Source organism: Diorhabda carinulata, chromosome 4, assembly GCF_026250575.1.
Source record: "Diorhabda carinulata isolate Delta chromosome 4, icDioCari1.1, whole genome shotgun sequence".
Taxonomy (NCBI): Eukaryota; Metazoa; Arthropoda; class Insecta; order Coleoptera; family Chrysomelidae; genus Diorhabda; species Diorhabda carinulata.
Genome location: NC_079463.1, coordinates 3,275,678 through 3,291,608, shown reverse-complemented (window position 1 = coordinate 3,291,608; position 15,931 = coordinate 3,275,678). Strand labels below are relative to the sequence as shown.

Below are 15,931 nucleotides of genomic sequence, written 5' to 3'. Positions count from 1 at the left end.
GTGTATTTTGTATCAATTAATAATACAGCCGATAGGTGGATCATCATGTTATATTCAAATAATGGCCGTATCGGTGTTTGTCAACTCCAATTGTCCAACGCCAACATTGATAAATAATATATGCGCTGTGTGCTAGTCAGAATTAGATTTATTGAACAGATTCTTGTTGGAGGACGCCGACAACTATATTAATAAGATTCCAACTATCTATCGTATATTTTTTATAAAATAACAGGATTATTGAAAGCATCTTCTGAAGATTTAAAAATATTTTTTGTTCAATTAATATTTAGATAAACACAAAGAAACTCAATCCAAGTAAAAAATAATAGTCATAAATGATATAGCAGACAGTAAATATAATGCTTATATGGGCCGACAACTAATTTTTTTCTACCAATGGGATCTAAACCTTCCATACAAACGTCATTCAAACATATTCGTTCTATCAGATAGCTAAGCAAATCTCCAAGCAGTTAAAGTTTGTATAGCTACTACGAACTGTATGAGAATGATCAAGCTGATTATTTTGCGAAGATAAGGACTACAACCTTTCATGGGTTTACCAAGAAGTCATCAAACCATGATCATAGAAAGTAATAAATCAAAAGAACATCAGAAACATGTAGTATACCCAAGGTTTGAAACGTTCGAAGAGATTTCTTCATTTTTCTACTAACTGGAAACAGAAAATTCTTTCATTGAGCAAATATGAGCTAAGGAGGATTACTGATATGCTAGATGGAAAGTCTTCGGTGAATTACCAATTGAAGAGCATCAACAACAAGAAGAAATGGCCGCAAAGTCCTAAGATAGGTAACAGTCCGAAGTACATCGGATTTCACGTCTTAGCTAGTCTGATCTAATTTAATATTGTGTAGAGCAAATATATCTAATTATCCTGCTTTATTACTTGAGATATATTTAATTGTTTTAACACAATAATTACGGATGTTATAGAACAAAATAAATTTGATTTAATTAACTTCACTACGTGAATGATAAAGTTTCTATTTTTTTTATTTTCTACATAATACTTATTATTGAATCTAATTTTGTATTATCTGAAATTTTATGATATACTGAGTGGGTGGAATAATGATATCAGCTGGGAATACCACTAAAACTTTTAGAAATCATAAATTTATTTCAGTTACTTCCGATCTGGACGACAGTTTTCTATAAAATTTGAATATGTTTGTCAAATTTTTAGCAATATTCTGCACAATTTTTGTGATAGTTTATGGACAAGACGAAGTCGTATCTATGGGTATGTAAAGCTTCTCTCACTCAAATTCTTTTTCATAAACAAATAAATTGATAACTGATCGAGTTAACACGTTATCTGCGGAGGCGATTCCCATATTATATATTCTTTCAAATATAAATATCAAAATCGATCGTATTGTTTTTATTTATTATGTAAAACGAAAACTATGGGGTGGACAAAAACTTTGTTGTGTCCATTTATCTAATGTCAATTACTGAATGTAATCAGAGCATTATTCATGTCAATAATTTTTTTTTTCAAAAATTCTTATTTAGATTCAGTTGGATATGTTTGGAAATACGATAAACCATCAGAAACAAATTTATATCATCATGGTAACAAGAGCTTCTACATTGGTAATGTCTTTAAGGTATGTAAAACGTTTATATACCGGGCGAGGCCAATCTTATTCTTTTATTTAATCAAATATATACTATAGCTTTATAAATTTTGATTTAAAGATAAATAAAAGTCAGAAAATTGACGAAACGTTACACGATTTAATTATACATACATACATACATACATAAACCCTATTTCAAACAACAAAACATTCTTAAAAAAATGAATTATCTTCTTTCAAAGAAATGTTCTTCACATTTTCTCATTGGAAAATCGTTTCTTATTGCAGGGAAACTTTTTACATTCGGAACAATTTTGTAAATATCATGGCATGTCATTAGCCACGATCGAATCTCAAGAGGAAAATGATTTTTTGGAAAGCAAGTTGATCGAAAGAGGTAATAACTTTATATTTCAGAATCCATCAATGTTTATTGTTTACACGATATTTTCTAAAAAAATTTTGATTTATTTTTAATTTTGAGATGAAACAGAGCGTTCTATTTTGCATTATTGTCATAGATAATAGAATTTATAATAAATATATTAACGATTTTTCCTTCCATCCTTCAGATAAAGTTTCAAATGTAAAATAGCGTAGATAGCTCGATGCAAAATTGATCATACGAGGGTGGTTCCAGAAGTACCTGGCATAACCTAGAGAAGACAGTGGTTGCTTGAAAAATATCACTGTATTTGAAAGGACACAATCTCTAAAGCCTATTTTGCAAGTTTAAAGACACCACGTTGTTTAGTATTTGTTTGGCAGCCATCAATAGTGAATTTGTAAACATAAACATGAACAAAATTGGTCATCGTTATGTGATATAATACTTGAAAGGCTTTAAACCAACCAATATAAAAACTGAACTAGATCTTACTCTGGGCGAGACCGCTCCTTCGTTATTAACATAGAAATATTCGGTAGCAGAGCTTAAACGGAACCATCGAGTGTTTGGCAATGTTTCACAGAAATAGAGCCGAATTTTGCACCGGCACCGTTTTCTAACCATAGATGAAATGTGGGTCGATGACTGTCTACTGCTTCGTTTGAGCAAAGAAATCACCGCAATCGCTTAAGAAGAAAGAGTTGTTTCATCAAGATATTGCACCAGCTCACACATCTGTTATTGCAATGGCCAAAATTATTAATCAAAATTTGAATTGCTACCTCACGCACCCTATTCACCAGATTTAACCTCCTTTGATTATTTTTCTGTTTACAGACTTGGTGGTCAAAGATTTTCCATCATTGAAGAGGTAATCTTGGTAGTTGATAGCTATTTTGAGGAGCTTGACTATTATTATTAAAAAAAGGGTATCGAACTTATTGAACATCGCTTTTTTTTTGTTCTCTTTGTTGGGTCAGGTATTTCTGGGACCAGTCTCGCTTATTACTTTATTATACTTAACTGACAAATCAGTTATTGAGTGAAGTTGAAATTAATTGTCACGAATACTGATAAAGTTAAAATGTGTAGGAGTCGAAGGTGTATGGCTTTTCACATCTGGTACTCGGCTACCAAATAACGTATGGGTTTGGTTAGCAACAGGTAAAAATATAGCATGGACAAACTGGAAAACCGGAGAGCCAAATAATGTTAATTCGAAAGAAGAATGCATTGCGGTGAATCTTATAAATAAGCAGATGGAATGGTACGATATAAATTGCTGGACTGAACAATATTTTGTTTGTCAAGAAACAAGCCCTCTAAAATGTATCGAATGATGAAAACATTGAACGTTGTTTTGATTTGTCTAGTTCATTTAGTTTCTTTAAACCAACTATTTGTGAGTATACAGTTTCCGATTTACAAATAAAATTTTAAAAATTTATCTATTGTATATTGTTTGGTACCTACCTAATGTTAGAATGCAATTTAAATGATTTAATTTTTGGATTTTCTAACTTTACAAAGTGGATTGGGTACTAAATTCCGGGTAATAAGTACTCTAAATGAATCCCTCACGTATTTGTATTATGTATTCGGACTACCTTTTCGTTTACCTGAAATATCTCCGTCCCGAGTTGGCGCATCCTTATCTGAACGTCACAAGTTGTAGTACATCCGGATATATACCTAAATGTCTTCAGTTGAAAATTTTTCTTTCTCTAAATCCGCTTTTAAATGCAATTGAGTTGAGTTTACCACAATTTCCATTGAAAAGGAGCACCCATTTATTATATTCCATATTACTCACCATAATAGGAGATTTTCTGGATTTGTTTTTTCCAAAGAATTCTACGTATCATAGTAATGTTGAATTCATGGAACCACGTTGTCTACGTATTTCTTTTATTACTACCTCTGATTTATTTGACTTTACCATGAATTAATCAAAACTCTCTTTATATCACAATTGTTTGGAAATTAGAATGTATCAGAATCTATCAGAATGTATCAGAATGTGTCAGAATGTATCAGAATGGATCAGAATGTATCAGAATGTATCAGAATGTATCAGAATGTATCAGAATGTATCAGAATGTATCAGAATCTATCAGAATCTATCAGAATGTATTAGAATGTATCAGAATGTATCAGAATGTATCAGAATGTATCAGAGTGTATCAGATCAGATTCGAAAGTTGATGTTAAAAATATTTGATGATGATGATGAGATTCATCTATGAAAATATAATAAATTTAATGTGCTTTTATGGAATAGTGAGTCGATAGGTTTTTTGTAGAAAACAGTATAATAGAATCGGAAATTATCGGTATAAATTAAAATTTACTTAAGACAGGTAATCGATTATTGTTTAGCTAATGGAAATCTAGTTTTGTCTGTAATATTACTGCATTTGTTAATCCACAAAATGTCCAAAGGTGTTGAGGTTATGTTCAATATACTGAAGAGTAATATCAAAAAAGTTCTCGGCATCTGAGAGTGAAATCATACGGTGTCGTCTTTCTTTTTAACACTTTCTTCATTATTATTTACCAAAACAAAGACAATAACTTGGCCGTCGATTATTATACACAACCAATCAAAAGTTTTTATCATCAATGTTTAACAAGGAAACAGCTTGTTTTACATTAATTTACTAAAAAAACTTTTTTGTAGTAACTTTATTTAAGAATACGTCTCTAAATTTTGTCATTTTTGATAATTGATGAGGTTTGAGTAAAAAATGCGATTACAGTTAAAAAATCAATAGTCGTAACGATACACCCCTTAATAATAGGGAGTCAAACTTTCACTAAAATTTTTTTTATCATCATGAATGATATTTTCACAGTGTCGTTAAAAAAATTGTCGTTCTTTTTAGCCCAGTATAGTGTTTTTTTATACAAAATAAATACTATATATTTATAATTACTGCATTCTTTATTACATAAAATAAAAAACGTTATATGCAAAATTTACCACTTATATTTGAGTTTATGATGAAATTTCGTATTTTTATAATATTTATAAACAGATACTGACATATTAAACAAGTTTGGTAATGATTTTGTGTACTTTTGATGTCGTCTTCAACGTATAATATTAATTTTAACATTGTAGTAGTACCTTCTCGTTTATTATATCTTCTACATCAATTTTATCATCAAAATTAATGAATTTATTATACATAAAACTTGTATGTACTATAGCTTTGTTAAGTATTGACCCTGATTTTGATTGAACATAAAAAAATATTATAATTTATTCAAGTAATTTTCAGTCGGAGGCCACTTTAAAATTTCTTACATTTTTTTCATGTAGTTACTCTATAAAATTGCTAGTAGTATGTAACGAAACTATTATTTCCATAAATTTCCCGAGCTGAATAACAAAAATTCATGAAGTCAATCACGGTATAATCGCCCATTAAAATTATCAAAAATAACATGCCTCAATTGTAGAAAAGGCCACGCGGCATTCCGATCGAAAATAATTTCTCGAATTGTGCACAACATGTAATTTGCCCTTATGGCGAACGCAAATCATTTCATTTGGAATAAAGACTAATTCGTCGATAAATGCCCATAAAAAATTATTACATACCCAGTAGCGTATCCCAAAACAATATAAAAAATTATACATTTAGTGAATAGAGTGTCTTCGCAAAAATCTTTATGTATCAGTGACAAATCTCAACAAGCTTTATACTAAGTAGTCCAGCAGGCATGTCGAAAATATTGTGATCTCCTTGACAAAATTAGAAAGTTAATGAAATTTTGAAAAATAAGCGTTTTTGGATCGTAAGGTAGACTTCTACAGTAACGGACATGGGAAAGAAATTTGACGTATTTTGAAATACCTCTATCTTCGGAATTATGCGGTCAAAAAAGTAATGTGAATAGTGAAATTTGAAGGGAATTTAATGCTCATTCCCTAAAAGGAATAAAGAAAACCCTTACGATGCATAGTTTTTGAGATATAGGTCAAAAACCGAAAGACGTCAGAAAAAATCGCGGAATTTTGGCCACCCCGATCGAGCACAGGCTTTTTTGTCAAAGAAACTCGGATTCCCTTGGTATTCCCGAACAATATCCCTACATTTCTAATCTATAACTTCGCAATTTTATACAGGATAAACTGCTATACTGTTGAGAGCTCCATTTCTTGAGAAATCGGATTTTGTTGATGTTTCGATTTTTCCTTATAACTTGCAAAATATTCGTTCTACAGCGTTGCGGTTGTGCCTTAATTGAAGCTAAATAACTTCATTATGCATGCCTTACTCGTGGGATCAATAGTTTAGCCAATATTTCGTGCAAAAGACGGCCAAAACATAAATTTTCAAATTTTTGAAAAAAATTGGCAAATTTTGAAAAGCTGTATCTCGGGATCTATTAAACCTAAAAAGCTGCGGTTAGTCTTAAACCATAGAGATTTTGATCTACTTTAAAAAGATATATAATATTTTTTTCAGTAGCATGCATAGTTTGGGAGTTATAAGCCAAAAACTGAAACAAATCCGAAAAAATCATGGTTTTTCGGCCACCTCCTCTCGAGCACGGGCTAGATTTATTCGAAAACTTGGACTTAGCTTCCCTAACCAAACAATCCCCCAAAATTTCATCAACTTTCTAATTTTGTCCAGGCAAAAGTACATGACTCCTGGACTAAAGTTTTGTCTTTCCTTTTGATTAATTTTTAGAAAGCATTACAACCGTCAACACGGCATATTACTCCGACTTACTAAGGAAGTTGCGTCAAAAAATTATCGAAAAAACGGTTCAAGTCCTTACTGGCTAGCTTTCCAAGGCTACGTTACACGAGATTGAACACCCACCATACACTCCTGATCTGGGTAGAAGATTTTTGAAAAGATGCTTCAAATTTTTCTAGTGGTATAGGAGCTTTAGTCAGGATCGAAAAATTCGAATGAATTCTAACCAAATTCAAATACGAATTTGATTAATTAAGTTATAGAGGATATAATGAATAAGTATTCACATAAAGGCTCTAAATTATGTGGTCTCCAACTGTCTAAAAATAAGTCAAATCACAACAATTCTAGACGTTATTTCTGAAAAAGGTCGATTCGAATCACAACGTGATGAATCGATTCGTAAAAAGACGATGTCTAAAAGATCGATTTTTAAATATCGATTTTTTGGGTATCTACAATGTAAATATGAATCGATTTTATGATAAATATGAAAGATACCATAATAAACAATCTCAGGGGACACTTATCAGTAAAATGAGAAATTTTGTAGTTAAGGGAATTTGTTGATAACTTATCAAATATCAGATCAGATGGTATAAGAATAGACAATTATTTTCTAAAAATTTGTTACTTTGAAAAGTTAAGAAAATAGATAATATAGCTCAAAGTATCCAACGCTTGACATCTAAGCTTTTTAAAATAAGTTTACTGGGATCCGAGCGATTTCGCTCACAACTTGCGATGTTGCCGGTTGCAGGAATTGAAAAAAAAAACGTTCAAAAGGAACAGATGATCTCATGATACTCATATAAATCACGGCTGTTGACTGAACATGGTTATAGAGTTCTTGCCAGTAAAATATAGAATCAATTTTTAGGTGCAGTACCACCCGAGTTAAATAATATTTAAGCCATTTCCAGTGCACTAGTATAACAGGTAGCTGCTTATTTACACAGCCATATCGCGAGTTTTCGAGTAATTAATCCGATTTATTTGATCCAAGGAATCGATCAGATCTATCTCGGCGCTGTAGTAGTTTCATTCTTTTTTTTTTTTTTTCGTTTAAATGAAATTTTTTGATCTTATTCGTATTCGCTACAAAAATTTATTCTTTATGCTATTCGCTTTATTGAAAATGATCTTTTTCGATTGACGTATAGTACAATAAATTATATTTTGGTCTGCCACTGTAAATAGTATTCGATCGTGAGTTGATATACAGTAAATCTTAATACATAATTAGACAAATCTACAGTAGCGGGAGCCTAAAGCTCGAAGAAAGGCTTTAGAAAAATGCATAATTGCTCCGGTGTATAAGCTGGTAATCAAACAGTGATATTTTATGCAGATATCAATCCAAATGCAGTGGTCTATCTGAACGCATGATCTTTCTTATGTATTCTTTGCCTACAGCCATCACGGCACATTCACTTGATTGCCATTGCCTTTCTTTGGGAAAATATCATTTCAAATAATAATTTTGTCTTACGTTTACGGCGAATTACTGGTCGATTCACTTGATGATGGCTTATTGTGCTGTGAGATGATTAAAAAACAAATTACATTTAAATAATCGGGCGAATAATCACTCCATGCAAAAACGCATTTTTCAAAATATAATTTTAAATTACACATTTGTTATAAACTTTTCTTATTGATACAATTTCTGTTTAGATAAGTAGTAGACTTTTTTGCTTGTACGGCAACTGTTTTTTATTGTAAATTCCTTTAAATTCTTAGACCTTTTGATTTGTTTATGCTTCTAGATTTAAGGTCTCTTCCATTTTAAATTTGTTCTATAAAAATTAAATTAAATTATTTGAAGTTTTATTAGAATTTACAAAACTTAATTAGGTCTTTTCTATCATTTATAGCTTTTTCTTGATGATCTTTTAGTCTATTTTCTAAATACTGAGATGTCTGCCCTATGTAGATAGCATCACAATTAGTACAAGGCACTTGATATATAATATTACTTATTTTGTTTTTTGGTGTTTTAGATTTTAATTTAGTGAAATATTAGGATTACGTATTTTGTACTTTATGACTTATATTATATCTTATTTATTGAAATAATTCGATAATTGTTTGGAAAGTCCTTGTGCATATAGTAAGGAAAATGTTTTTTGTTTTGATGTTTCGTTTCTGTTTTGCTTTTTAATTGATTGTAGTATCTGTTTATCATTTTCTTGAATATGTTATTTATCATTTTTTCCGCATAATTATTTTCTTTCAATGCAGTTTTTGCTTTTTAATAGCTAAGCATCTAAATTCAGGATTTGATAGTTGGATAGATCTATCGGCCAAACTTATTATCACTGATCTTTTTTGTGACATAGAATGACACGAATTGAAGTTATAAGATAGAAGATCTTACTAATTGTGCTAAAACACTTGAAATTGAAGCTCCCAAAGCACAACCATCAATTTCCTTTTTATATATCTATCCCACAATAATAACGTTCATAAACTGATTGACAACGACTTCATTCCAATTTATATTAAATGTATTATTCGTATTTTTACAAACAGCAAATATTTAGATTATTAATTAACAATCTGTCTGTACATCTAGTTATTCAATCAACATCCTCTTTGGATTTCTCCTATCAACTGCTTTTTTTTTATCTGTCTGCCTTAATTTCCTCACGCCCCCGTACCAACTCTTCACCATCGATAGAAAATAAAAATGTCACAATTTAATTATCAAAAAGGAAAATTGCTACAAATAAGATTTCGCCTCCCATTTCCGAAAATAATCAACCGCCGAATATTTTGAAGCATCGCGGGCGCAACAGCGGTCGTCGATTGTCGACGCCCTCTGGCGGTAAAATACGTCTCTTGTGGGGGTGAGATATTCAATCGTGTTAAAATCGTAACCGGAAAAGCCGAAGAAAAAGTGACATGTGCGTCTGGGGGGTTCGACTCTAAACGACGATATCTAAAGAACCAGTGTCGGACATTGTTTCAATAATGGAACTTTTTTGATTCAGGAACAAAACGTTTCAAAAATATATTTAAGGAGATTTGACTATCAGACATAAATATACTTTCTAATTTATTTAAGGCAGTTTTGATTTTTTAGTTTACCTTATTTTACACAAATTTTCTTAGACCTCCCAACTTTGCTTCTTTATTTCTTTGTTTGTCTCAAAACACATTGTTTCGACGTTTTTACCTGGAGATGGTCTAGCGATCAGACGTATGATATTCATTAACAAAATAGTGACGAATATAATTGATTATCCAGAATTGTTAGGTCTTCTAAGAACAGATACTTATAGGGTTTCCACTCGGCCTCTTCATCATACTTCCCAGTTGCTAGAATTAATGTTTTTACCTTTGATCCTGCAGATTCAGTAGCAGCAGCTACACATCTAAATAGAGGCATCAATATTAGCATCTCTAAATATTCCATGGAGCATAATATAAATGGAAATAAGACAAAAGTTTTGCTGTTTCATTCGTAAAATTGAACAATTGGGTATTCAAACAATCTGCTAACTAATTCTAGATTTAGACTTCACCTTTAAAGAACATTCAAAGATAATTTTGCAGAAAAGCTATGCTAAGATGAAACTCTTGTTTATTAACAGGTCAATTCTTAGTTTTAAGACGAGGAAAAAGCTTTGTGAATCTCTATTTTTATCTTGTCTTGATATGGTATCAAAAAATTGTGAGCAATATGTACAAAACGTGTGTTTGTACATATTGCTTTGTAGATATTGAAAGGTTACGACTAACAATCTATTTATTATTAATTTTTATATTTTATTTCAAATAATCATCATTATTACGTTTCACATTTGGGTAATTATACACTTTCACGGTCACCTGGTTTTTTGGCTCTAGAAAATCGAAAAAAGGATGGATTTTAATAATGTTGGTCTCAAAATGTTCCATTTTACGGTGGATTTATAAAAAAAATTAGTAGAAATAGCTGGAATGAAAATTTCTCATAGTTTTACTGTTTTAAATCGTAAAAAAACGGTTTTTCAAAATAATCCTTTACAAAAAATTATCTCATTATCAGATAAAGTTCTTAATTTTTTTTTGGATTCTACATAAATTAATAAACAATTTAAAAAAAATCCAAAAAGAATGATTTGTTCAGTTTTTATAGCTTAAAATGAAATCGATGAAAAACAATCAATTTTCGTGAATAGTTTCGTACTATATTCTATATTCTATATAATCCGCCGTAAAATGGAACATTTTGAGACCAAGATCATTAAAATCCATCCATTTTTCGATTTTCTAGAGCCAACCTAACCTAACCTAGCCTAACCTAACCAAAAAACCAGGTGACCGCGAAAGTGTATAATTACCATAATCTTTTTTACGATTTAAAACAGTAAAACTATGAGAAATTTTCATTCCAGCTATTGGATGGAAATGGAACATTTTGAGACCAAGATCATTAAAATCCATCCATTTTCTAGAGCTAAAAAACCAGTGAAAGTGTATAATTACCCACATTTGTGTACATTTCACTGGTTAACTCTAAAGGATTGTAAAAAAAATCTTTCGAATATTTATAAACACTTTATATACTTAGACACTCTTCAACAAAATGTAAAATATACGATAACTGTGTTTTGTAATGCATACCAATTTTCAAATTACTTTTTATACCGAATTAACATCTTTTTATGTTTTTCTGAAACAACATTGATCTTATCTTCATAAAATGTTTCTTGCAATGGATAATAATATATAAATAATAAATAAAATAATAAAAACTGTCAAAATTAACATTTCGATTTTTATCATGAATTGTAATCAATAGCAAAAAGAGAAAAATTTTTTATTGGTATGGATACCAAAACGCAACTATTAACAGCAGTTACATAAAAAGTTGAAATATCTGAAGGTGATTTCCTACAAGTTTTGTTTGGTAGTTGGTAGAATAGTTTATTTTATCGATAATTTTGAAAAATCGATTTATTTTGGACAAATTAAGTATGAAAGAAAGAGAGAAATGTTGAAAACTGAGTAGAGGAAAAGCACTTCTAAGTTAATGAAAAAAAAAATATAGAAAAAACATTTCCAATATAAGAAGCTAGAATAATAGAAAAGCAAAAGTTTGTAAACTGGATTATAGCGTTTTTCAGATGCAACCAAGCAGATTTCAGGAAGATTGGAAGCTTGGAGTAAGCTGGAAAACACTAATACAGAACTTTCTAGAAATATTTCCATACCTAACTAAACCTTATCAGTCAAAGATGATGACACATGTAAAAGTGAAGAACTTCGCTCAACAGTACTGCTAGGAACAAATTGAACCGGGACGTATAAAGTCAAGCCACTTATCATTGGGAAATACTACAACCAAATATCAATAATCTGCCAATAGATTGACTCAAAAGTCTGAATAAAGAGATGAAGAAAAACATCAAAAAACTTCTCATGTAATGAAGTACTTTGGAACTACGGACAACGGCATCATTCATAGCTTAAAAATGCACTGTTGTAAAAAAGTTATCAGACAGTGTCTTATTGTTATTGAATGCCAAACAATTGATGTTTTACAAGCCACGTGGTGATGACCAAAGCTTGTAATCTGATTACTGAAAGTACCATTGCAAACTGCTTCAAGAAAAGTGGTTTTGACATAACGTGCGAAGATGAATAAGACGATTTACCACTCGCAAAACTTGATAAGACCTATCTTGAAGAGTTCAAGAAGAATTGTACTTTTAATAGACTGAGCTAGATGATTCCGTTACCTTTGATCTATGGAGATCTAACTGATGCTGAGATCATCACATCTGTATTGTCGATAACTAATGCAGAAGTGTATGAAAATGAAGAAGAAAAGGTTGAAATTGATGAACCTGATTTCAGTTTCTGAAGACGATAACTTGGTTATCGAAACGCGCGTTAGACAGTGTTGGTCTAGTGTATTCAGTAATTTTGTAGAAATTGAATAAAATTATTTTCATTTTTGAAAATAAATAAATTCTAAATACTAAAATTACGTTTCCGGAATCGGTTATTTTTCGCCCTGTATATTCTACCTCCGCTACGATTGGTTTTTTAATCTAATATCGAAGGGTGTGACGTTCCAATCTAAACCTAAGAACATGTCGCGTTTTTCGCGGTTTTACAACCCTTGTAACGTCAATGTAATAAATAACTAAATCAACCAACCATCGAATATATCAATTTAAAGACAACAAATAAGAGAGGTCCCACCCACCGCAAATCTCGCGGTTCGAGGGGGCTTTCGACTTTTGAGTACCCGCATTGGCTCACACTTATACCACTTTCCAGTTTCGCTTTCGCACCCTCTTTACAGCATCTGTCGATGTCGTTCAAATATCAGACTTTAGCTTCGGGGATAACATTCACGCAAACTTCATACGACAAATAATTATATTTCTCGTTACAATTTATGATAAATATAGAAATAATTGGTCTAGATATTATCTAAAACACATTCAAAGCGTAAATGTAAATTTACAATTCTAATACTTGTTCTAATCTCAATATAATAAATTTTGTAAGAATATTCATTTTCCCCCAAACAAAATTTGACAAGTTTTTTTTTTACTTTTTGACACTTCTATGTCTCTGGGGAGGTCATTAATTTGTCTAAAAATGTCATTTGGAAATGTTCAAGGTTAAAATTCGGGTTTTCATTCAGACAACACCGTGCAAATTAATTTTCCAAGAAATCAAGAGACAAACTGTCCACACTACAAGGGCAAATATTACAAAAACATTTAGTAAAAAAAAAGAAAAACTTTTATATTTTTCACTCCTTATAATTCAATATTTTAAAAATGAAACGTATACATTTGGAACCAAGATGTTGGTGATCTTTGAGATTAGAAACTTCTTTACGAACTCAGAGAAAGTGTCCAAATTTTATGAGAAAACAAAAGACATTAATACATATGGGTGATTCCATTATAACTGTGATATTCAATGTCCTGTATTGTTTTTTTGTACTAGTCATTAATTAATAATCAATTAATAAAAATTTTGTGTTAATTGAATAATTCTTAAGATATTTAAACATTATTTTTATACAATATAACTTGCCACTTAAAGAAAACTTATACTACATCACTTGAATGTCAGTACCGTGTCATGTCCATTCCTAGAATTTACCGATAAATTATTAATTTTTTTTTGTCGTAACAAATGATTTAAACTAATTACCTTATAAATTCTAATGTTTATGATCAAACTGAGGAAAATTGATGCACTTGTTGTTTAATATCTTAAGTTACCATGTCAGTACCGTGGATAAATGAGTCAGTACCGTGGAACTCAAAATCCGACATTTGTGTCTTGCTCGTGATACTTTGAAGTTGTAGTAAATTCCTCTTAGAGTTTTATTTTTACAGTAAAATAGATGAATAATATGCATAAAAAAGTTATTTTAAATTTTAAATTTTTAAATATTAAATTTTAAAATCTTGAAATTTTGAATACAAAAAATCACAGTTAGAACGGAATCACCCATATATTGAAAACTGTCGAATTGAAATTCGATTCCAAAAATAAAACGCACTGAAAAAGTTTTTAGATATTTATCAAAAAAAAACTCCATTTTAGCAATCCCTATCATCACAACGACGAATTTTCATATTGCGCCATTATTCCAGAAGGTCTCAAGAATGGTTAGACTAAAACAACATCAATTATGTACCCCAAAAGAAAATAAACCCCATAGAGCATCTTTTCATAAAAACAGACGTTCACAAATTGCCAACACTAGTTTAACCTAACCAATTCAACAGCTGATAGTTGCTTTTTATTTAGTTTAGTTCACATTTCATTACAAAAAGACTTACACCAGCGCAACGCTTGAAAAATTGTCTATCAAAATAATGATTTCGTTCGTCAAAATTATCATGCGCTTCGTCCATTTTATCACTTGCATAATCGTCCTGATAATGTGCATTTCCTTGAGACGCACTGAAGAAGCCGTCGCCGCTGCTCATGGAAAATATTGAAGAAGATTCAAATCGTTCAAATTCGTCTCCGTTCTCAGTAACTGGGGTGATATTTTTCCTATTTATAAAAGATTTCACGAAAAGTTAATGTCGAAAGGGCTGAAGCGCAATCTGAAATGAATTGCCTCACACAGCGCGCTTGAATTGATTTATAAATTTTGATTAAATGATAATTTCTTGCATTGGTACTATCTATGGTCAAAGTAGATCGTTTAATTTAACCCCATTGGATTGATTCCTTTGTGGTTATGTAAAGTCACTTGTCTACGTCAATTGAACACCTGGAAATCAACATTCGAAGATTTTTTAGCAAAATACGGCCGCGTATGAAGGGACAAGTCTGTGAAAATTGATACCTCAGATGGTGTCTTGGCATCATTTTTGCGTTGATTAGTAGTTACGCTAGTTTTGGGATCTGCATCTACATCAAATGCATTTTGTTCTAAAGCTGGTGTTCGTATTGTTCCTAGTTGACTTTCGCCACTTTTTTTGTAAGAACACTTCCTAAAATATTATTATATGAAAAATAATGGAAACTAGTTAACTTAATTTATGTAGACAGACCTGTTTCCCGTAAAGTGCAATCAGAAATTCTACAATCGGGTATAATCTACCCGAAAAGCGTTCAGTATGCAACCTCCAGGCTTCTGACGAGTTACCAGAAACCAAACCATAGATCAAATGCCTGTCGAGATTCTACCATATTAAAATTTTTAATACGATGTGGTAATTATTGATTATTGTAAAATAGTTCTCACATGAAATATTAATTTCTTGTCAAATTTCCATTAACCCAGAAAAGATCTATGTCCACCAAAACGTCCGCCAAAACTTTCTTTCTGTATGTATAAGAATTTTCAAGTGCTTAAATTCATTAGAACAATTTACAATGTATTTTTTGAATAATTTCCGACTTCGTTTTGATTTAGTAGCATAATCCAGAAGCATTTTTTAGTCATTTTATTTTCTGTAGCATTACATTACAGTATTTGACATCAACCAAAAACAAATCCTAAAAAAACTACTTGAAATGTATTAGAGCTTCGCTAAATTATAAAATAAACCAGATTTCGCCATCTATTGTGTATTATTGATAGTATGTTGAATCGATTTATAGAAAGTCTGCCGCAGTTTTATTAGTTTCTTCCTCTCGTTTACAGATGGAGACACAAACCATATGTCTAAAACAATTTTCATTACTTACATTTATATTAAATAATAGAAATAGAAAACGGTTTA

At 30.8% G+C, this 15,931-nt stretch overlaps 1 protein-coding gene across 1 annotated transcript; it reads left to right on the top strand.

Moving 5' to 3' along the window:
- The first annotated feature begins 1,142 nt into the window (after positions 1–1,142).
- Positions 1,143–3,448, top strand: LOC130892564 (perlucin-like). The gene is made up of 4 exons (XM_057798030.1): positions 1,143–1,270; positions 1,546–1,640; positions 1,902–2,010; positions 3,094–3,448. The coding sequence occupies exons 1-4, from the start codon at positions 1,195–1,197 to the stop codon at positions 3,339–3,341; spliced, it is 528 nt and encodes a 175-aa protein (XP_057654013.1). The 5' UTR covers positions 1,143–1,194; the 3' UTR covers positions 3,342–3,448.
- The last annotated feature ends 12,483 nt before the right edge of the window (positions 3,449–15,931 follow it).

What these genes read in the sequence shown, in the direction of transcription:
- LOC130892564 (XM_057798030.1), top strand. Translation starts at nt 1,195, where the DNA reads ATGTTTGTCAAATTTTTAGCAATATTCTGCACAATTTTTGTGATAGTT. An exon ending in ACATTGGTAATGTCTTTAAG is followed by an intron (nt 1,641 to 1,901) that starts GTATGTAAAACG and finishes TTCTTATTGCAG; the next exon opens with GGAAACTTTTTACATTCGGA. An exon ending in AAGCAAGTTGATCGAAAGAG is followed by an intron (nt 2,011 to 3,093) that starts GTAATAACTTTA and finishes TAAAATGTGTAG; the next exon opens with GAGTCGAAGGTGTATGGCTT.